Source organism: Triticum urartu, chromosome 6A (assembly GCF_056163025.1).
Source record: "Triticum urartu cultivar PI428250 chromosome 6A, HENAU_Tu73, whole genome shotgun sequence".
NCBI classification, from domain to species: Eukaryota; Viridiplantae; Streptophyta; class Magnoliopsida; order Poales; family Poaceae; genus Triticum; species Triticum urartu.
In genome coordinates, this window is record NC_141878.1 from 19,427,772 (window position 1) to 19,451,072 (window position 23,301).

The window sequence follows — 23,301 nt, forward strand, 5'->3', positions numbered from 1 at the left end:
TTGGTTTTCTCTCGGTCTTCCATAGCTTTTCGATAAAAAGAAATTTCGAATTTTTTTTTGCGCGAAAAAATGCGTTTTTTTTTCTTTCGCGAAAGTCACGGTTTTTTTCCGCGAGAGACACGGTTGTGCTTTTTAATTAGTGACGTCGCCGAATGCAACCGAGAAGGTTGGCCCTCTTATCCCCCTCTCAGGCCCACCAAAGAAGGCCCGAATGATCGTGCTGTACAGCTGACCCAAACGGGCCGGCCCAGGCCCCGATCTGGGTCGGTTCCATTCCTCTCGTCTCGAACCGACCCGGCCTGGCCTGAGCTGACCTAGGCTATATTCCCGAGTCCAATCCAATCTCCGCCCCGCCGCCTTCTCTTCCCCCCAAATCCATCCCCTCTTCTCCCCCATCTCCGACGCCGACGACGCCGCCGCCCGAGGCCGCCGCCGCCGCCGCCACCACCCGAGGCGGCGGAAGCCGCGCCACGAGCCGCCCCCGCTAGCCCCGCCCGCCGCCCGACCCACAGGTAACAGCCGGCACGCCCCTCACTCCCCTCCTCAGAACCCTAGCTTCCAAAACCCTAGCTCGATCCGCGCCTGACCGCTCCCCCGCAGCGGCGAGATGGCGAACCTGGGAGGCGGCGCGGAGGCGCACGCGCGGTTCAAGCAGTACGAGTACCGCGCCAACTCGAGCCTGGTGCTCACCACCGACTCGCGGCCGCGGGACACGCACGAGCCCACGGGCGAGCCCGAGACGCTCTGGGGCCGGATCGACAAGAGGAGCTTCGGCGACCGCGCCGTGCAGGCCAAGCCCCCCGAGCTCGAGGACCGCCTCACCAAGTCCCGCAAGAAGAAGGAGCGCGACGCCGCCGCCTCTGCCGGCGACGCCGACGCCGACCAGCCCCGCAAGCGCAGGCGCCGCTCCTCCGCCGCCCAGCGCGAGGAGAGCGTGCTCTCCCTCGCCGACGACGTCGTCTACAAGCCCCAGACCAAGGAGACGCGCGCCGCCTACGAGGCCATGCTCAGCGTCATCCAGCAGCAGTTCGGCGGCCAGCCGCTTGACGTGCTTGGCGGTGCTGCCGATGAGGTGCTCGCCGTCCTCAAGAATGACAAGATCAAGAACCCTGACAAGAAGAAGGAGATTGAGAAGCTCCTCAACCCCATCTCCAGCGCCATGTTCGACCAGTTCGTCTCCATTGGGAAGCTCATCACGGATTTCCATGATGCCAGCGACCCTGCTGCTGCGCCTTCTGGTGATGGTGGGGACGCGACCATGGATGATGATATCGGAGTTGCTGTCGAGTTCGAGGAGGATGAGGATGATGAGGAAAGTGATTTTGATCAGGTACATACCCGTATGCCATTGTGCTTAGTCTTTCTCTGTTTCTCTTGCCTGTTCCTGACTGGAAAATCCCATATGTTTGCTTGTGTGTATAACCTTCAATGTTTTGCCTTGATCAGGTGCAAGATGACTTGGATGACGATGATGATGATGTGGCTGAGTTGAGCCGTCCTGGAGGTATGCAGATGGGCGGAGAGTTGGATGACGATGATATGCAGAACTCCAATGAGGGCCTGAACATAAACGTGCAGGACATTGATGCTTACTGGCTGCAGAGGAAGATAACACAAGCATACGAAGATATTGATCCCCAGCAGAGCCAGAAGCTTGCCGAGGAGATATTGAAGATAATTGCTGTGGGTGATGACAGAGATGTCGAGAATCGCCTTGTCATGGAGTTGGACTATGAGAAATTCGATCTCATTAAACTGGTACTGCGCAACCGGTTCAAGATAGTCTGGTGTACCCGCTTAGCCAGGGCTGAAGATCAGGAAGAGCGGAAGAAGATAGAGGAAGAGATGATGGATAACCCAAGCTTAGCCCCAATATTGGAGCAGCTACATGCAACGAGAGCCTCTGCAAAGGAGAGGCAGAAGAATCTGGAGAAAAGTATCAGGGATGAGGCCAAGAGGCTTCTTAACAATGACAGTGCTGGCGCTGATGGTCCAAGGGAGCGTCGGGCAGTTGAGCGGGATACGGAGAGTGGATGGCTAAAGGGCCAGAGGCAGCTGCTTGATCTTGATAGCCTCTCCTTCCACCAAGGTGGTCTCTTGATGGCCAACAAGAAATGTGAACTTCCCGAGGGATCATTCAGAACCCCTCATAAGGGGTATGAGGAAGTCCATGTGCCAGCATTGAAACCTAGGCCATATGGAACTGGAGAGAAGATTGTGAAGATATCTGATATCCCAGGGTGGGCACAACCGGCTTTTGCTGGAATGCAGCAACTGAACAGGGTCCAGAGCAAGGTTTATGATACTGCCCTTTTCAAACCAGACAACATCCTTCTCTGTGCTCCAACTGGTGCTGGTAAAACCAATGTGGCTGTGCTTACAATTCTTCACCAGATTGGTTTGCATATGAAGGATGGTGAGTTTGATAATAGCAAGTACAAAATTGTCTATGTGGCCCCAATGAAAGCTCTCGTTGCTGAAGTTGTTGGAAACTTGTCGGCACGGCTTAAAGACTTCAATGTTAATGTTAGGGAGCTCAGTGGAGACCAGAACCTGACAAAACAACAGATTGATGATACACAGATCATCGTCACCACACCTGAGAAGTGGGATATTGTCACAAGGAAATCTGGGGACAGAACATACACTCAAATGGTAAAGCTTCTGATCATCGATGAGATCCATCTGCTTCATGACAACAGAGGGCCTGTCCTGGAGAGTATTGTTTCTAGAACAGTACGGCAGATTGAGACGACCAAGGAACATATTCGCCTAGTTGGCCTCTCTGCAACTCTCCCAAACTATGAAGATGTTGCTGTATTCCTGCGTGTTCGCTCTGATGGTCTCTTCCATTTTGATAACAGTTACCGGCCTTGCCCTCTTGCTCAGCAGTACATTGGGATCACTGTGAGGAAGCCACTGCAGAGGTTTCAGTTGATGAATGAGATCTGTTATGAGAAAGTAATGGCTTCTGCTGGTAAGCATCAAGTGCTTATTTTTGTGCACTCCAGGAAGGAGACATCAAAAACTGCTCGGGCCATCAGAGACACTGCCTTGGCGAATGATACATTGACTCGCTTTCTGAAGGATGAGAGTGCAAGCCAGGAGATCCTGGGCAGTCATACAGATATTGTCAAAAGCAGTGATCTTAAAGACCTTTTGCCGTATGGGTTTGCTATTCATCATGCTGGGATGGCAAGGGTAGACCGTGAACTTGTTGAGGAACTTTTTGCTGATAAGCATATACAGGTCCTTGTTTCGACAGCCACCCTTGCTTGGGGTGTCAACTTGCCTGCACATACTGTTATTATAAAGGGCACACAGATTTATAATCCGGAAAAAGGTGCTTGGACAGAATTAAGTCCTCTGGATGTCATGCAGATGCTTGGTCGTGCAGGTAGGCCTCAGTATGACACACACGGAGAGGGAATAATCTTAACTGGCCACAGTGAATTGCAATACTACCTCTCCCTTATGAATCAACAGCTGCCTATCGAGAGTCAGTTCGTATCCAAGTTGGCAGATCAGTTAAATGCAGAGATTGTTCTGGGTACTATTCAGAATGCTCGGGAAGCATGCTCTTGGCTTGGCTACACTTATCTCTACATCCGGATGCTGCGGAATCCAACGCTGTATGGCTTACCAGCAGATATCATGGAGACGGACAAAACGCTAGATGAGAGGAGAGCTGACTTGGTAAGTACATGCTATACTCTGTTTTTTGAAGCTGCATAATCCTGTCATCCTAGTGATTTATTCTCAAGCATTGTTTCATGTGTTGCACTTACATATATGGACTAGCTGTACATTGCCATGTTCAACTGGTGCATGAGCATATAATCTTTAGTAAATAATCAATTGTTAAATTTGCTGGCTGTATGTTGTGGTGTTCAGTATTTATATGTGGAGAGCTAGGCAACATGGCAACATGTTCAACTAGGCAACATGTTTCTACCCTACTAGGTCCATTGCATCCAGGGGAAAGTGTCTTCCACTAGTATTAGTTTTTTGTGTCTTCAGTATTGTTTATGCCAGATGTGGTGCAGTTGCACATTTTGTAGATTGCTCATATAGAACAAATATCGTCTTTGGTAATTAGTGTCTGTTTGATTTCTTGATTTCTGTGTATCAGTAACAGCATCATAGCCCATACAGATGTGGCACTCTGATGGAAATTTATTTTCTAAAATTTTCTTAAGTTCCAATATGGGTAGGCATGTAGATACAAAATTTATCATGGATAATTTGTTGTAATACAGCAGGCATTTGCTTGAGATTGGTTTTAGAATTGGGAAAAATGAAGGTGGAAGAGGCTTCATCCTCAGTAATGTGGTATTGGGTATTTTGTGGTGATAGGAAAAGAAATTCTCAGTTATTTGCTTTTCATTGGATGAGTTCCTTACTAATTTATTTGTTGTATGGGCATCTTGATACTGGTCCCAAATCTTAGAGAAATACCAGAGCAACATAGTTGGCAGTTAGCTTATGATTGGCATTGTTATTGTTCTTCAGATGCTCTCTTGATTTTTTACTTCCTGCCTGTTCCACTGCTGATTCTTGGTGTGCTGCTCCAGGTGCACTCTGCTGCAAATTTGCTGGATAGGAATAATTTGATAAAGTACGACAGGAAAACAGGATACTTTCAGGTTACTGACCTTGGAAGGATTGCCAGTTATTACTACATTAGTCATGGGACTATTTCGACATACAATGAATATCTGAAGCCCACGATGGGTGATATTGAGCTGTGTCGATTGTTCTCTCTGAGTGAAGAGTTTAAGTATGTTAGTGTCAGACAAGATGAGAAGATGGAGCTGGCAAAGCTTTTGGATCGTGTGCCAATTCCTGTAAAAGAGAGTTTGGAGGAGCCCAGTGCAAAGATCAATGTGCTGTTGCAAGCATATATATCTAGGTTGAAACTGGAGGGCCTCTCCCTTGGTTCTGATATGGTCTACATCAGACAGGTAACATGTTCTCTATGTTCCATACAATAACTGAGTTTGAACTTTGAACTGCTTGCTTATTTTGTCTAGTATTCTTACATCTCTTATTCTCAATGTTACAGAGTGCTGGCCGACTTCTACGAGCACTTTTTGAGATAGTTCTGAAGAGGGGATGGGCTCAGTTAGCAGAGAAGGCTCTGAATCTTTGCAAGATGATTGATAAGCAGATGTGGAGTGTCCAAACACCCTTGCGCCAGTTTCCTGGTATTCCAAAGGAAATTCTGATGAAACTGGAGAAAAAAGAATTGGCCTGGGAGAGGTACTATGACCTATCATCGCAGGAAATCGGTGAACTAATCCGGTTTCAAAAGATGGGGAAGCAGCTGCACAGGTGCATCCACCAGTTGCCAAAGTTGAATCTTTCTGCCCATGTTCAACCCATTACTCGCACGGTTTTGGGTTTCGAACTGACTATAACACCTGATTTCCTATGGGATGACAAGGTGCATGGATATGTTGAGCCTTTTTGGGTTATAGTCGAGGACAATGATGGAGAGTACATTCTTCACCATGAGTACTTCATGCTTAAGAAACAATACGTGGATGAAGATCACACACTTCACTTTACAGTGCCGATATATGAGCCACTGCCTCCTCAGTATTTTATACGTGTTGTATCTGACAAGTGGCTTGGTTCTCAGACGATTCTCCCTGTTTGCTTTAGGCACTTGATTCTTCCAGAAAAATATGCTCCACCAACTGAATTGCTTGATCTGCAGCCACTGCCTGTCACTGCATTGAGGAATGCACGATATGAAGGTCTTTATAGTGCTTTCAAACATTTCAACCCCATCCAGACTCAAGTGTTCACTGTCTTGTATAATAGTGACGACAGTGTGTTGGTTGCTGCACCAACTGGTAGTGGGAAGACTATATGTGCGGAGTTTGCTATACTAAGGAACCACCAGAAGGCTGTATCTGGGGAAACCAACATGCGTGTTGTGTATATAGCACCTATTGAAGCTCTGGCCAAAGAAAGATACAGAGACTGGTCAAAGAAATTTGGTGAATTTGCCCGTGTAGTTGAGCTAACAGGCGAAACTGCTGCTGATTTGAAACTTCTTGACAAAGGTGAGATCATTATCAGTACTCCTGAAAAGTGGGATGCACTTTCTCGCCGGTGGAAGCAGCGGAAACCTGTCCAGCAAGTCAGCTTATTTATTGTTGATGAGCTTCATCTAATTGGATCTGAGAAGGGACATGTTCTGGAAATAGTTGTCTCTCGGATGAGGCGTATTTCAAGTCATATTGGCAGTAACATCCGGATTGTGGCGCTTTCAGCATCACTTGGAAATGCTAAAGATCTTGGAGAATGGATTGGTGCTACTGCTCATGGTCTTTTCAACTTTCCCCCAGCAGTGCGGCCAGTCCCATTGGAAATACACATCCAGGGAGTGGATATAGCAAATTTTGAGGCAAGAATGCAAGCAATGGCAAAGCCAACATACACTGCCATCACACAACATGCAAAGAGTGGTAAGCCTGCCCTGGTGTTTGTGCCGACACGGAAGCATGCAAGGTTGACTGCATTGGATTTGTGTGCATACTCAAGTGCTGAGGGTGGCGGTACACCCTTTCTTCTTGGGTCCCAGGATGAGATGGATACTTTCATTGGAGGTGTCAATGAAGAAACGCTTAAAAATACGCTGAGATGTGGTGTGGGCTACTTGCATGAGGGCCTTAGTGACCTTGATCAGGAACTTGTGACTCAGCTCTTTCTTGGTGGGAGGATCCAAGTGTGTGTTGCAAGCAGCACAATGTGCTGGGGGAGATCATTGCCTGCTCATTTAGTTGTTGTGATGGGAACCCAGTATTATGATGGCCGGGAGAGTGCTCATACTGATTATCCAATCACTGATCTGCTACAGATGATGGGTCATGCTAGCAGGCCTCTTCAAGATAACTCAGGGAAATGTGTTATATTGTGCCATGCACCTCGGAAGGAGTACTACAAGAAGTTCCTTTTTGAGGCCTTCCCTGTGGAGAGTCATCTCCACCATTTCTTGCATGATCATATGAATGCCGAGGTTGTTGTGGGTGTCGTAGAAAACAAACAAGATGCAGTGGACTATCTCACATGGACTTTCATGTACAGGCGGCTGAACAAGAACCCTAACTACTACAACCTGCAGGGTGTAAGTCACAGGCATCTGTCGGATCATCTTTCCGAGCTAATCGAGACAGTGTTGAATGACCTGGAGTCAAGCAAGTGCGTGGCTGTAGAGGAGGATATGTACCTGAAGCCGCTCAACCTTGGTCTCATTGCTGCCTACTACTACATCAGCTACACCACCATCGAACGGTTCAGTTCGATGCTAACTCAGAAGACCAAGATGAAAGGCCTCCTGGAAATTCTAGCTTCGGCATCAGAATATGCAGAGCTTCCAAGTCGCCCAGGCGAAGAGGAATACATTGAGAGGCTGGTCCGTCACCAGAGGTTTTCTATTGACAAGCCCAAGTATGGCGATCCACATGTCAAGGCCAACGCCCTGCTGCAATCCCACTTTGCAAGGCACACGGTGGTAGGGAACCTGGCAGCCGACCAGCGGGAGATCCTCCTTTCCGCCCATAGGCTGCTCCTGGCGATGGTTGATGTCATCTCCAGCAGCGGATGGCTCACTCTGGCTCTGAATGCAATGGAGTTGAGCCAGATGGTGACTCAAGGCATGTGGGATCGTGATTCTGTGCTGCTCCAACTTCCACACTTCACCAGGGACCTGGCCCGTAGATGCCAGGAAAACGAAGCGAAGCCCATCGAGAGCATCTTTGATCTGGCTGAGATGAGCATCGATGAGATGCGGGATCTGCTGCAGCTATCAAACTCTGAGCTGCAGGACGTGGTCCAGTTCTTCAAGCGGTTCCCCAATGTCGACATGACCTATGAAGTCCGTGAGGGTGACGACATAAGGGCCGGTGACAACGTGACCTTGCAGGTGACTCTGGAGCGTGACATGACCAACCTGCCCAACTCCGAGGTCGGCCCGGTTCACGCCCCCAGGTTCCCCAAGACCAAGGAGGAAGGGTGGTGGCTGGTGGTCGGCGACAGCTCCACCAAGCAGCTGCTGGCGATCAAGAGGGTCACCCTCCAGAAGAGGGCCCGTGTGAAGCTCGAGTTCACCGCCGCCGCGGAGCCAGGGAGCAAGGACTACATGATCTACCTGATGTCGGACTCCTACCTCGGCTGTGACCAGGAGTACGAGTTCACCGTCGACATCAAGGAAGCTGGAGGCGACTGATTTCGAACACCCAAAACTCTTTTTTTATACTGGGTTTTTGCTCTTATGTAGACAATATATGTGACCTGAAACTTATCATCATCTTCTTGTCTGTAATGTAACACCTGAAGCTTTGATTCAGTGTAACCTGATGCACACGTTATTGTGTTTTTTTGTATGGCAACAAGGAGGATCTGCACTAGTTACCACCTTTCTTTCCCTGATGATGTTTTCCTGATGAGGATCCATTGTTCTTGTGGTGTTCTTATCTGATGTTTCTTAATTTTATTTGCTTGTCAGTGATTGACAACAATTACTGCAGTGATGATAATAGGATAAAGTTCAGCCTGATTAACACGTTATTGTGTTTCTGTCAGTGTAGATATGAATTGACCCACAAGTCATTTTGTCTCACTATTACCTTGGTGATGGAGTACAACATAAATAGAATAATTGTAGATTGGTAGCTGTGGTTGAGTAGTAAAATTTGTGATTTTTAGTAGTTTATATGCCCCAATACTTGTGAGTTTGTGGTTTTCACTTCCATCAAGCGGGTTGGGGAGTAGAAGGATTTTGTTTTTCACGCCGAGTACGTTTGACATTTATGTTTACTGCCAATGTGAGCCCTTCAAGAAAATGTTGGATAATGCATGGCAGTTACTCCCTCCATTTCAAAATATAGTGCGCCCGCGCTTCCCGAGGTCTAACTTTGACCATAAATTTAACTAACAAGATCAACTGCGGCGGGAGAAAAAAATATATAATTAAAAACTTCTTTCGAATACGAATTCATTGATATAATTTTTGCTCCCGCCGCAATCGGTCTTGGTAGTTAAATTTACGGTCAAAGTTGAAGCACGAGGATAGAGAAAGCACTACATTGTGGAATTGAGGGAGTATCATTTTGTCGGATCGATGTTGCCCAATACCCATAGACATACCTATTCCTCCGTTCCATAATGTAAGAACATTTTTGACACTAAACTAGTGTATAAAACGTTCTTATATTATGGGACAGAGGGAGTGGATATTAAGAGTAAAACCTATGAAGCATTGGTCCAATGATATATCAATGGTGCCCAATATTAGTGGCAGTGGCACCGAGGGTGAGTGCTGCCTGCTGGTGGACCATGGTGGGTCTACAACTATCTGGTTGTTCATTTTCCCCGTAACCAGAAGCAAAAAGAAGGGAGGGGGGCTTTGCGGGCGTCTTGCCGCTGCCACGAACGCATCCGATACCCTGGTCTCACTCAAAACCCTTCCCCTCGTCCACATCCTTTCCCGCATGAACCAGTTTTCACGCCTTCATGTCAGTCAGTGTCGTACTCATGTTGGCTCGGAGCGCACGCAACCTCTCACTGGAGCCGACATTGAAGCGCCCCGCCGGCTGAGAGCACGACCCCTGTCATGTCCCGGTGTTTTGTGCCTGTTAAATGCTGGAGCAATGTGACTGGACGGTTCTCTCTGCATTCAAATCGGTTGCTAGCCCTTCCGCCTACCGGTAAACGAGCACGGCCAACGAGAAGCCCATCTCGATAGCCCGCATTCACATAGCCCGCCACTGGGCCTGGTCGGCGCTGGCCAAGCCCGACACCATTCACACCACACCACATCCGCTCCCCGTCTCCTCCATACACCACACCCGCCATGGCCTCGAGCTCCAAAGCATTGTGGGACAACCTCTTCATCAATCAAAAGAAGGAGTTGTCCAGCATTGCGGTCGGCCGGAAAGGCCTGCTAAGCTAGTCGGATACATGTTCAGTCGCCAACGAGCTCACCGTAGGGTAGCAACGCCGATGAGACGATGGTTGCGGAGCCGATGATGAGCTGATGCCACCACCCTTGCCGGTCCATGCCGGCATCACCTTGGAGGAGGCACAAACGCACTTCACCGACATGATCGCTGAAGAGCATGAGGAGGAGTTCCGGCAGGCGTAGGAGGACCAAAGGTACAACATCCGGACTCCTAGTGGAGGCAGGAGCTGGTGGGGCAAGCGCACGAGGACATCTCAGCCCATGGTGTTCCTTTCCAGTCGTCCTTTTGCATGCCTCCTAATTCTATTTTTTATTGCAAACAGAACGTAGCTTAGATGTTTCGGTTTCTTGGTGGTTGCATTTTCTAGTTTTGGTAGCTCTTCCGGTGATGTGCATTTAATAGAAGAAGACGTTATCGTTGATGAAAAAGGTGTTTGTGGTGACTTTGTCAATCTTAAGATGTTGTGTTGGCTCAATATCTTGAAGGTGCTCTTTGGGATAGAGGGTGCGTGTATGTTCATAAGGTTGAGTGTATGTGAGCATCTGCATTTGTACCGTGTTAAAAAAATTTATTAGGAAAATCCAGTAAAATTGACACTTTATAGAGAAAAACCATTGATTCAAAGCATAACGAGGGTTTAGGAGCTACTCCCTCCGTTTCTAAATATAAGTGTTTTTAGAGATTTTTAATATGGACTACATACGGATCCATATGTAGTCTATACTGAAATCTCTAAAAAGACTTATACTTTCTCTGTCCATAAAAGTTTGTCCCTCAGATGGATGTATGTAGCATCAAGTTAGTGCTAAAATACATCAAATTGAGGAAAAAAAACGTGGGACAAGATTTTTCAGACGGAGGGAGTATTTAGGAACGAAGGGACCGAAAATGCCTTTTGGAGCTCGGCCTCCATGGAGGCCGGTTTTTGAAAAACACAAAATTCATGAAAATTCATATTTTTACAATTCAAAAAAATCTGAAAAAAAATTACAGATATACATGGAGGCATAACACACATGTGTGTAAATTTTTAGGACGAAATACGTTGAAATGAAGGCTGTGCAAAAAAGACAAATCTAAGGCTTTTTAACACATATTACTATTCATCCTCAAAGTTCAGAAATTTGTCTTTTTTGCGTAGGTCGCATTTCGAAGTATTTCAACTTGAATTTTTACATGCACATACATTTCATCCGTGTATAGTTGCATATTTATTTTCAGAATTTTTTGAAGTCAAAAAGTTTGAATTTTGAATTTTTCAAAAATAAAGGGCTCCATGGTGCTCGGTCACCAAAACGCTCTACTCCGAAGGGACTAACTAATAAGTACAAGATGAAGGCAAATGTGATATTGCCACACAACTTTGTGCCCGTTGAATAATTTTATTCTACAAAGGAAAAAAACTTTTTAGAAGCCTAACCTTGTACGCAAGCACGAATATATTGAACACCAACCATTCAGTAACTTAATGTAGTATCTGGTCTTTCAAGCCTCAACTACTTCATAATTTGATGTTTGGTTGACACTTGTAGGAAAGGAGATGATGATTCTAAATATTTCCGTTTCTTTATGGCCGATTGCTATTTACTGTAACTTCGGTATACAATCCTGAGTTGCAAAGGAAACATTCTCACAAAAGAAAGTTGGAGGGGAAGCAATAAAGAAATGTAATTACATTCATACAAAATGTTTTACAAAATTTGTAAAGAAAAAAAAAACTGATGCTTGTTTTGACTCGAAAAAAAACTGATGTTCGTACAAAATGTAAGCGTTGAGTGGGGGAACACGTGATTGAAAGAGGAGAAATGCGCGCGTTTCGTAAGCGTAATATGGTGTCCCCCAGCCAGATAATGCGCGTCGCTTCACTCTAGGTCTAGGGGAGCATCGGATCGGATAGCGCTACTGTAACCGGCCAACCCCTAAATCAGAAAAATCGGCGCCTCGATCCGCCGCCGGCGAAGCTTTGGCGGCGACGGGGTGCGGTGGGAGTCGGGTGGCCAGCTGCGGCGGTTCGTCCGCGACATGCGCGCGGCGGCGGTCCCGATGGTGTCGCCGTTGCGGGGTGGTTCGATTCCGGCCGCGTCGTCGGTCCGATGGAGACGGGGCGCGGCCGTGGGCGTGGGGTCGCGGCGGTGGCCCGACCTACAAGGCAATGGCGGGGGCCGAACCCAGCTGCCGTCCATTTTACCCCAGCCCATCTGCTCTCCATTTTACCCACGCCAACCCAGCTGCAATGTGGGTCACTCATTTCTCTGCATTCAATCCATCAGCTGCAGTGTCGGTAGCTTGTGCAATTCCATCATTTGGGTTCTGATTTCTACCTTCTTGAATTGATTCTCTAGCTTGTTATATAATGACGGAGGCGTCCTCATTACTCATCAGCTGCTGCCCAACCAACAAGAGTGAGTACAAGTGAGTGAGAGTGAGTGGAGGTGGCCGACGCCCACGCCGCCCTGCTCGGCTGTTTTGGGTTCCAGGGTACAGTTTCTTGCTCAGGGCTCATGTGTCTGTCCTTCAAACACAGTACCGCTCGTTACTTCATCATGTGCAACGTCTCCATCACTCACTATCGTCCATCAATCCACCAGCTGCATTCTGTGGTTCACTCATTACCACTACTCCATCAGTCCATCAGCAGCTCCGTAGATAGCACCAGCACCTCCGGCTGGATCCCCATTTTGCTCCACCCACCAGACCTAGCACCTCCTCCAGCAGAGCCAGAGCAACGAGAGGAGAGGCATGGAGGCGACAGCGGTGAGCGTGGGCAAGGCCGTGCTCGATGCCGCGCTCAGCTACGCCGGCTCCAAGGCGGCGGAGGAAATCGGGCTGCAGCTCGCCATTGGGTCCGACGTGGACTTCATCAGAGACGAGCTGCAGATGATGCAGTCGTTCCTGATGACGGCTGATGAGGAGCAGAGCCAGAACAAGGTGCTCGCAACCTGGGTCAAACAGATCGGGGTCCTGGCCTACAAAGTGGAGGACAGCCTCATGGATTTTGGCCTCCACTCCGAGAAGAAGCCATTTTTGGGGTGCATCCCTCGTAGCCCAGGTGATCGGCGTCGCATCGCCAAGGAGGTGAAGGAGCTGAGGGCCAAGGTGGAGGACGTGAGCAACAGAAACATGCGCTATCGCCTCATCAATGAGAGCTCATGCTCCAACCCTACCGCAGCAGAGGAGCAGGCAAGTGAAGCAAGGTTTACCACCTTTGTGCATGAAAAATCATCCGTGGTGGACCTCCACCAGCTGATTACTAGCAACGATGTGAACCTTAGGGTGATTGCCATGTGGGGAACATGTGGCGATATTGGGAAGACGTCTGCCATCCAGGAGACTTATGATGACCCAAAGGTATTGCAAAGGTTTGGCTTCCATGCTTGGATTAGGTTGATTCATCCTTTCAATCCACAAGAGTTCCTCCGGAGCTTGGTAAGGCAATTTTATGAAAATTCACATGATAAGCTTGGAAAGCCATCTTTCAATCCACAAGAATTTCTCCAGAGCTTGGGAAGGCAAATTTATGAAAATTCCTATGATTACATTGGAAAGCCAGAACAAGAAACAAGTGTTGGGGCTGTTCTGGCCAAGATGGAGAAGATGGATCAAAGTGATTTAGTCTGTGTGTTTAATGCACTGTTGTGTAGCAATAGCTACCTGGTTATCATAAATGACCTGTCCTCGATAGAAGAGTGGCATTGCATTAAGAAGTACTTACCTGACAACAAGAAACAAAGCAGAATAATTGTTTCCACACAGCTAGTTGAAATTGCATGCTTGTGCACAGAGAAACCATACCAAGTTTCTGAGTTCAAGCAATTGTCGTGTGATCAAACCATTTATTTGTTCCACAAGAAGGTAAGTCTGTTTCTTGCATTGTTTTGTTATAGATTTGTTTATTTCTTATTTTGGATGATTGATTCTTCTTTTCATTTCACGTCTAGTTGCAGAATTCAGTGGGACAGGTCAACAGGGGTAGTGTTAGTGTAGCAATGGTTGGCAACAACGACCAAGCAAAGGCTGCTACTGTGGAGGAGAAACTGAAGGTGGGACTCCATCACTGATTGAAAAATCGAAATTTAAATCTTGAATTCGATATCCATAGATTATATTTGGGATGTATAAATGTTCACTAGTGTTTTCTTTTTAGCCACACACACGCGCACAACCTAGCAATCTAGCTTTACTAGCCTAAACAACTGTGTACGAACGAGCAAATCTTGGTGCTCAATTTTTTTAACAAACATCAACATTTGAGGGAAAGAAAACGGAGACATACCTACTAGTATCGCCAATTGAAAAAAAAACATTATTTTTAAAAGTTGAACCAAGGATATATATGAAGTTAGATAATTTTTGGGCATGGTGCTCTCACTAAAATTGGCAAACATCTGTGTATGAATGAGCTAATCCTGGTGCTCAAACTTATTTAACAAACTTTAAAGTTAGAGGGAAATAAAGCTGAGACATGCCTCTTCGTATAATGCACACTAATTGAAAAACATATTGTGCTTTGAAGTTGAGTAAGGATGAACACATTGTATATGGACTTAGATAATCTGTTGGGCATAGTACTCTCACGAAAAGTGTGCACCTGAAAATCCTCAATATTTAACTCTGAGCAAAAGTACATAAATTTTCATAGATCTGTTCTTTTTTGTTTAGGTTAAGCGAGCATCATGTTCCGCCGAGCCTATTTCCTACAGAAAAAAAGTTACTAACAGTGAGACAAACACAACATTGCCCAGCGATGAAATACAGGAGGAAGACCAAGAACCTAACATATCAGGTGAAGACAAAATTTGTAACCCAACTGCTAGAAAGAAGTATGATTGCAGCAGGACACTGGCACTGGCTGATGAATTGCTCTGTGAGCGAGAAACAGAGAAATTTTTTCTTATCAAATTAGTTGGCCAGCCAGACAATGAGTGTTGTACGGTGATCTCAGTTTGGGGAATGGGAGGTCTTGGAAAAACCTCTCTTGTTCGAAGCATCTACCGGAGCCAAGAACTTGGTGGCTGGAAGCGTGCTTGGGCCACTGCATTGCGTCCTTTTAAGCCAGAAGTACTCCTTAGAGATTTGGCTTTGCAGCTTCAGAATACTATCCAAGAAGATCCCACCGGGGCAACAACTGGGGTACAGAAGAAACGCATATCAGTGATGAACCTTCAAGAGTTGAAGGAGGAACTAGCTCGGGTACTAAACACGAAAAGGTGCCTTGTTGTTCTTGATGATATATTGTCCACCTCTGAGTGGGATTTGGTCAAATCGTGTTTGGATAATGCTGGAAGGATCATAGTCACCACAAGAGAAAACGGTATAGCCAAACATTGTTCAGTAGAGGACAAGAACAGGTACCATCTTGGTGGTCTGAAAGAGGATGCTGCACTTGACCTCTTAAAAAAGAAGGTAATTTTAGAACTATCTTTTCCCCTTTCATATAGGTTTTGCTTCACATTTTATTACTCTTAGCTCATGTAACATTATATTTTTCTCTCAGTCTGCAATTTAGAAGTATATAAAAGGTGGTGACATCTTTGAAAAAAAACTATTTAAACTCTAATAATCTTGTACGTACTTAATGTAAGATATAGGAAAATGTCCACCATTATATCTAGGAACATATTAGATCTGGACCGTCTTGCTGAATTTCGGGAAGGTGTCGTGGTGGGCTCGTGTCACTGGGCAGCGGTCTTGGATGTTGCAAGCGGAGCCTCCATACATGTGGCATGTTGGGGCCTCCGCAAGGTGGTGGGGCGGTGATGGCCAGCAGCTGACATGTTTGTCGATGCTATTGGGATTCTGCCGCTCGCGTTGCCTTAGATTCGAGCGGAGGCCAGGACAGCAGCAATCTTTTTGCTGTGCTCATGTGAGCCGCAGTTGGTGTCTCTCTGGATCTGCGGGGCATCGTTTAGCTTGCAGGTGCATGTCAGCATCTATGGTGTGTATGGTATTGTGGCTTCGTGTGGCAAGGGATTAAATGTTGAGGAACTTGTGCCAAGTTGTCCCGCCAGCGTGGCTCAGCCGCTTGTCTTGGCTAGTGTCTGAGTGTGTCAGCGTTCGTAGACGATGACCATGCTTTGGCTAGCATGGGTTATCTGCATCACGAGGCAATGGTCGGACAACATCTGGTGACTTAAAAGTTCACTGCAATAGCTGTAGGGTGGGGATGCAATAGCTAGGTTGCCAGCCACAGTTTGTGGTACAATAATGTGCCGATCTTTCTTGTGTGCTGCGTGGGCCTGCCAGGGCTTCCTCCTCATTGTGTGTGTCACACCCTATTTGTCCTACTTGGTGGGAAGAGGATACACCTTTGGTGTGGCAGGTGCGCATTTGTCAATGGTGTGAGGAGGTAATTCACGTTGTTAATGAGCTGTCTTCTCAAGTTGGCATGGCCTAGCTCTACCCTTCTCGCTATATTCTCTCTCCCTGTGACAAGGTTTTAGCCGGTCTGTTGTAGCTGGTGTAAGGCATTAAGGTCGTTGTTGGTTTGGTGGAGTGTCTGTTACTGTTGTCCTTTCTCTTGGTGTTTGTTTGTAATTAATGGCGTAGGCTTATTCTTATAAATTGTTCTTTTTTTATCAATGCAGCAAGACCAAAGATTTGCACTCTCTTGAAAAAAGTTACATAAAAAAATTGCAGTTTGACATGTGCAAGCGAGTTTGTACCCTCAATTTTTTTCCACATGGCACAGAAATGCAACAAAGATTTTGTTGGGATTGTAATTAGGTAGGTCCTTGGAGAAATCAACTACATTCTTTCTTGCCTGGGAAACGTTGTTGTAAAGTTTTGCTTCCTCGAGTTACTTGCAGCGTCAAATTTTCTCACCATACTCAAGGAGTTATACTTGTTTGTTTAATGGGAGCCATCAAAGTAGCTAAATTACTTTGGTAGGAGTGTTAATGGACGCCATCGAAATTGCAGCTAAAGTATTAAATTGTTTTCCTTCAAATTTATTTTTCATTTCACGTGCAAAAATTTTGTACCTTTTAGACTTTTTTTGTGAAGTACATTAATAGTTTTTTTTTTACCCAAAGCATGTTATCATAGGTGCACACTCAGGATACAAGGGAATTTCAATGCTTAGTGAATTCTCCATATGTTGAGAATTTCAGTTTAGTAAATGTTAAATCCGTGGAGAGGATAGTTTTTCGTAATACCCTTAGGGCCAGGGCTTTGACTTCCAGAAGGTACAAGTGGAAACTAGGACAAACAACTCATGCTACTGAATAATATTAATTTAGCAACAATAATTTTTAATCCAAATAGTTAACTTTGTCAAATTATGACCGTTGCAGGTATTCAAGGACAATAGTGAAAAAATAGATTTAGTCCCAGCTATGATGGAGCAAGCAAGACTTACCCTGCAGAAATGTGATGGACTTCCTCTTGCAATATCGACTATCGGTGGATTCCTAGCCACTAAACCAAAAACTGCTATTGAATGGAAGAAGATGAGTGATGGTATTAACACTGAATTGGATATGAATTCTGAACTGAGGACAATAAAGGCAATTCTTATGAGGAGCTACGATGGTTTGCCATACCATCTCAAGTCTGCTTTCTTATACCTATCCATATTTCAAGAAGACCAGAGAATTAGGTGGGGTCGCTTGGTGAGGCGGTGGACTGCAGAGGGTTACTCCAGAGATATGCATGGCATGACTGCAATTGAACTTTGTCGGAGGTATTTTGATGCGCTCTTGGATAGGAGTATGATCCTGCCAGGGGAAGGAACAGACCAATACAGTCGGAAAATCAATTCTTGCCAACTTCATGATATGATCCGTGAAATATGCATCTCAAAGGCTAGGGAGGAAAACCTTGTTTTCACGCTGGAGGAAGGATGTTGTTTGAGTGACACACAAGGTGCAATACGTCATCTTGTCATTGGCAGCAACTGGAAAAGGGATAAAGAAGTGCTGGAGAGCAAGCTAGATTTGTCACATGTACGGTCATTGACCGTGTTCGGAGAGTGGAGATCGTTTTTCATCTCTGACAATATGAGGTTCCTCCGAGTGCTTGACTTAGAAGACACGGAGTTAAAAGATCATCATCTTGATGATATCGGGCAGCTCCGTCACCTCAAGTATCTTTCTCTTCGAGGATGTCGGAACATTTTATACCTGCCTAAATCTTTGCAAAATTTGAGGCACCTGGAAATGCTGGATGTCAGAGGTACACGTATATATGAGTTGCCAACAACAATCACCAATCTTCTGAAGCTACAGCACCTCCGTGCAGATAGTTATTACTGGATGTACGAGGGAGAGGGTGACATAGTTGAGAAGTATGAAGATTACACTAAACATGTTTCCACATGTCGAATATGTGGCATTTGTCTGTGCAGAGGCCATCTTTTCTTGAGACCACAAGTTCTAGATGCTGGTTTGAACAGGTATGATATATTCAATCTATACCGCTTCCAGGAGATGCAGCTAGATGGCGTCATACTTCCTAAAGGGATTGGTAAATTGAAGGCCCTTCATGCACTAGGTGCTGTTGATGTTTCCGGGAGAAACGGAAATGCCACTATAAAAGAGTTTGGAGAGCTTACTCAGCTGCGTAAGCTTAAAGTGGGTGGTCTGAGCTGCAGAAACATCAATGAGTTATGGTCTGCCATTGCTGGTCATAATCAACTTCAATCTTTATCAGTTGAAATAGGTGACCTGGACGAAAATGGGAATGAGTTAGATGGCTGTTTGGGTGAGGGTTTGTTGCCACCAAGCAGCCTCGAGAGCCTCACTCTGCTTGGTAAGCTAGTCAATGTAACAGGATGGATCCATACGCTTCAGAATCTCTCCAAGTTGGTGCTAAAGTGGAGCAGTTTGAAGCAAGATGATGATGCCATACAAGCCCTTGGGTTACTACCAAATCTTGCAGTTCTACGTTTGAGGACGTATTCGTTGGATGGGGCACAGCTGCATTTCCATAGCTCATCTTTCCCGACTCTCATGGTGCTGGAGTTGTATTGGTTATACAACATCCAGTCAGTGCTGTTTGAGAAAGAAGCAATGCCTAAGCTCGAGCTGCTACAAGTTGGTCGGTGCTGCAAGCTGGATGCATTCTGCGGGCTGCCAGCCCTCACAAGCCTCAAGGAGATTCGGTTGGATAGTTATGGTCTCAGTAAAACATTGAAGGAATCGGTACAGAGTCAGGTAGCGGAGAATATGAGGCACGTCAGAGTGAATACTGTTGACTAAACTTTGTCTGTATGTATCCATGGGAGACCAAAGATTGGTGTGTGTAGATAGTTGCTCTTGTAATGGTTCCTCTAGCTAGTACTCCCTCTGTCCCAAAATAAGTGTCTTAAGCTTAGTACAACTTTGTACTAGAGTTAGTACAAAGTTGAGACACTTATTTTGGGACGGAGGGAGTATTAGTGTAGTGGATACCGCCATGGCAGAATAACCACTCATTGCTTGGCAGAAGAATTCAGTGTAATGGTTTCTTTTTTCTTTGTTTCTGTCTCCTGCATGCTGCAGTTGTGTACCTGCTCGGTTTGAATTTGAGGTCGGGTCATTAACCACCTACCGTGAAACTGAAACTGAATATTTGACTGAACCATCGAATCGAATGCGGTTCCCAAGTTCAGTTAGCTGGAATGGCTGTTGCACTGCCAACTGAAGCCAAAGAAAAGATGAGCAGAGCAGCAACAAACAGGGGTACAATGACAAGAGTCCGTTTATTCAGAGTCAAGACAGGAGCAACAAACAACGACAGGGTCCATTTATTTTCAGAGACAGAGGCGGAGCAGTCACCCTGTCTGAAGCGGCAACTCCCAGTTTTTACAAATCTGTAAGCTGAGATTCCTTTTTTTTTATATTTATTTCCCCTTTTTCGAACTAATGTAAGTATTTGCTAGTAATAAAGTAAAAACAAAAAGTGAGTCATGCATGTCGCAACTGAATTTAATTTCACAACTCGATCTTTCTCTTGTGGTAGCTCCCAGGTTTACAAATCTGTGACTTTGCATTTCTCTTTTTCCTTTGATCAAATGGGGTTTTCTTTTTCATTTTTCGAACTAATTGAATTTGGCCTTGCATTTCTCTCTTTTTTCTTCCTTTGATTGAATTGGCGTTTTCCTTTTTTAGAACTAACTGAATTTAGCACGTCATCGAAAATGAAGCTCTCAGGTTCGGCTAGTATTCATTGATTTTAGTTGTATGCAGTATCATCAGATATTCCACTGGAAAAGATATTGTGTTGGCTGTTGTGCTCTGCTAACTGAAGCCAAAAAAAGGACAGCAGCGACAACAAAGAATGACAGAGTTTATTCAGAGACGAGACGGGGTACTGAAGAAGGTCGCACACACACACCAGCTCGCCTCCTCATGCATCTCAAACTGCATGGCGGAAGTTCCTTCGATAAAATTTTAACCAAACGGATACTACGTAATTTCGCAGTGAAAATATAAGCTCCATGATTTTTCTCTAGACTATGAGCAAAATGCTTCCACTCCTAGGGATGAATGAATGAATGATCAGGTTACCTCTCTTCTCCGTTCCTGATTTTCGAATTTTATTTAAAAGAAATATATCAAAAGAGCCTTGCCTCTTATTTTACTGTCCGCGGAACTGAATCTTTCTGAAAGTCCCCGGAACTGAATTGATTTCAACATAAGATACATTTGCTGTGACCGTGCTCATGTACAGCTCCCTCGATCTAATTGGTTGATATACGTAGCCCTTAAAATAAAAGAACTCAGTATCATTTGTTTTTTCAAATTCTTTCGAATTTTCTTGTAAGAATCCCGGGATGCTTTTGGTTGGTTGTAATTTTTGTGCGGCTATCGGTATTTTATTTTGTCCGAGCAGAGCAGGCCTATGTGTTACATGTACTACCTTCCTCACCATTCAACTTTGATCATTAGTACGTAATAGTATGCAACTTTGATCAATTTTGATCAGAGCAGAGTATGCAACATGGAAAATAATAGTTTATCCAGAGTGCTTCGGGACAGATAGCTGAGGAATTGTATAAGAGCTGGAGAGCCGGCTCTCTGTCTCTAATGTGAAGCAAAGCAGAGGAAACAGAGGCAAGGAGCAGAGCAGCGCCCTGTTTGGTGACCACGTACTTTGATTAGTACTACCTCCGTTCCAAAATATAGCGCGTTCGCGCTTTCGAAGCTTCAACATTGACCATAAATTTAACCAACAAGACTGACTACGGCGGGAGCAAAAATAATATAATTGAAAACTTCTTTTGAATACGAATTCACTGGTATAAATTTTTGCTCCCACCGCAGCCGGTCTTGTTGGTTAAATTTATGATCAAAATTGAAGCATGAAAACCGAGAACACACTATATTTTAGAATGGATGGAGTAAATGAAACTAGAAAAATAAAGTTTGTCGGGAGAGCTGTGAGACAGGATGGTCAGGGTTCAATTACGACGACAGAGTTCGTTTACGCCTGTAGCGCAGATGTGAAGCAGAGCAGAGCAGTGGAAACAGAGGCACGGAACAGATGAAGCTCTGAGCCAAGTTTCTGTGTGCCAAGAAATGGTGTGTGCACTTGCTCCTCTATGCATACATACCGTGAGGATTTTGTCTCTGCCAACTAATTGACATCTTAGAGCATGTCTACCCGATGCCCAAACACATCCCATATACTGTGCCTCCACGGTTCAGACTTGAGAGTCGTGCAGGTTCGGAATGCTGAAGATAGGGCACTGAAAATGCATGTCGAGGCAGGCTTCAGTCCACAGCTAAACGTTACATAAGCATCTTCTTTGCTGCCCAAAGTGTGTAGTAATCTAACCCTATGCAGAGAAACTGGTAAACAATACTCTATCCGTCTGCTATTAGAAGAAGAAGAAGAAGAAGAAGAAGAAGAAGAAGAATCCGCTCATCTTGGTATAACTAATACTCCCTGCTGCACTAGCTAGGATACTAATGTGCTACCACAAAATGCTGTGGAATTTTCTTGCTGAGGAGATTGATAGCATGCTAGTATTTTTTTTTAAAACAAGGCAAAGGACTTGCCATTTTCATTTAATAAGAAGAGGTTTCAGAACAGACATCGCCAAACGGCGGAAAAGCAAAACAATTACTCTCGCGGCATTACATTACGCAAATGCTTAGCGCCTGCATTTGCCTAAATAGAAACTTCCTCTTTGATGCGTCGCATGACAGTCGCCACCGGCGCCGCTTTGCTCCTGAAGGAACGAGCATTCCTTTCATTCCAGATCTCCCATCCCACAAGAAGTAACAGGGAAGATAGGGCCATTGTCGGGAGTGTGTTATCAGAGAGGACCGCATCCCACCAAGATTTCACCGAATCGAACAGGAGCCACAGGGCCATGGGGATAGCAAGCCCAAGCCATGAGAAGACCGCATTCCAAATCCGAACAGAGAAACGACACTTGAAGATCAGGTGTGCCGCAGATTCTTGCACCTGACTGCAGAGTGGGCATTTGTCACAATTTGGCCATCCTCTCCTCTGAAGCCTATCAGCCGTCCAAACTCTGTTTTGGATAACGAGCCACGCGAAAAATTTGCATTTGGGGGGAGCCCACGCCCTCTAAACCGTAGCAGCCAAACTTGAGCGGGAGGTCATGAAATTGCGCCAAATAAGCAGACTTTGCAAAGTATTGCCCATCATTGGTTGACTTCCACACTATAGAGTCCTGGACACCCGGCTGAATGGCCACAGTCGCTAGCTTCTCCCAAAGGGCCAAGAATTATTGAAGGTGTTCTAGAGTGAGGCCAGCGTCAATGTTGATTTGTACTATCCAGTGCCCATCCCTTAAGGCCGTGGCGCCGGTAACACCTTTCTTGCGTGAAATATCAAAAATATTTGGCACAATATCTTTGGGCCTAACGCCCTGAAGCCAAGAAGATTCCCAGAAGGAAGCCTTCTGTCCATCGCCGACCTTGACCTCAGTCAAGACCGCGAAAAGGTCACGGTCAGAAGTCGTGCAAGACGTCCCCAATCCACACCACGCATGAGGTGGGTCATTCCACTCAAGCCATAGCCACCTCAGCCGGAAGGCGGCAGCTGAAGGAAATATGCCCTAGAGGCAATAATAAAGTTATTATTTATTTCCTTATATCATGATAAATGTTTATTATTCATGCTAGAATTGTATTAACCGGAAACATAATACTTGTGTGAATACATAGACAAATAGAGTGTCACTAGTATGCCTCTACTTGACTAGCTCGTTGATCAAAGATGGTTATGTTTCCTAACCATAGACATGAGTTGTCATTTGATTAATGAGATCACATCATTAGAAGAATGATGTGATTGACATGACCCATTCCGTTAGCTTAGCACCCGATCGATTAGTATGTTGCTATTGCTTTCTTCATGACTTATACATGTT

At 45.5% G+C, this 23,301-nt stretch overlaps 2 protein-coding genes across 2 annotated transcripts; both read left to right on the plus strand.

Annotated features, from left to right (window-relative positions):
* Positions 1 to 337: 337 nt before the first annotated feature.
* Positions 338 to 8,437, plus strand: EMB1507 (U5 small nuclear ribonucleoprotein helicase). The gene is made up of 5 exons (XM_048679004.2): positions 338 to 512; positions 601 to 1,330; positions 1,447 to 3,696; positions 4,575 to 4,964; positions 5,066 to 8,437. The coding sequence occupies exons 2-5, from the start codon at positions 608 to 610 to the stop codon at positions 8,237 to 8,239; spliced, it is 6,537 nt and encodes a 2,178-aa protein (XP_048534961.2). The 5' UTR covers positions 338 to 512; positions 601 to 607; the 3' UTR covers positions 8,240 to 8,437.
* Positions 8,438 to 12,162: 3,725 nt separating this feature from the next.
* LOC147963326 (disease resistance protein Pik-2-like) lies at positions 12,163 to 19,845 on the plus strand. The gene is made up of 5 exons (XM_087528258.1): positions 12,163 to 12,209; positions 12,317 to 13,826; positions 13,913 to 14,014; positions 14,634 to 15,377; positions 17,267 to 19,845. The coding sequence occupies exons 2-5, from the start codon at positions 12,714 to 12,716 to the stop codon at positions 19,169 to 19,171; spliced, it is 3,864 nt and encodes a 1,287-aa protein (XP_087384384.1). The 5' UTR covers positions 12,163 to 12,209; positions 12,317 to 12,713; the 3' UTR covers positions 19,172 to 19,845.
* The last annotated feature ends 3,456 nt before the right edge of the window (positions 19,846 to 23,301 follow it).

Bases quoted from the DNA above. Each gene is read 5' to 3' on its own strand.
- EMB1507 (XM_048679004.2), top strand. From the start codon at position 608: ATGGCGAACCTGGGAGGCGGCGCGGAGGCGCACGCGCGGTTCAAGCAG. The intron at 1,331-1,446 runs GTACATACCCGT...TGCCTTGATCAG, and splicing joins AGGAAAGTGATTTTGATCAG to GTGCAAGATGACTTGGATGA. The intron at 4,965-5,065 runs GTAACATGTTCT...TCAATGTTACAG, and splicing joins ATATGGTCTACATCAGACAG to AGTGCTGGCCGACTTCTACG.
- LOC147963326 (XM_087528258.1), top strand. From the start codon at position 12,714: ATGGAGGCGACAGCGGTGAGCGTGGGCAAGGCCGTGCTCGATGCCGCG. The intron at 13,827-13,912 runs GTAAGTCTGTTT...TTTCACGTCTAG, and splicing joins TTTATTTGTTCCACAAGAAG to TTGCAGAATTCAGTGGGACA. The intron at 15,378-17,266 runs GTAATTTTAGAA...TGACCGTTGCAG, and splicing joins TTGACCTCTTAAAAAAGAAG to GTATTCAAGGACAATAGTGA.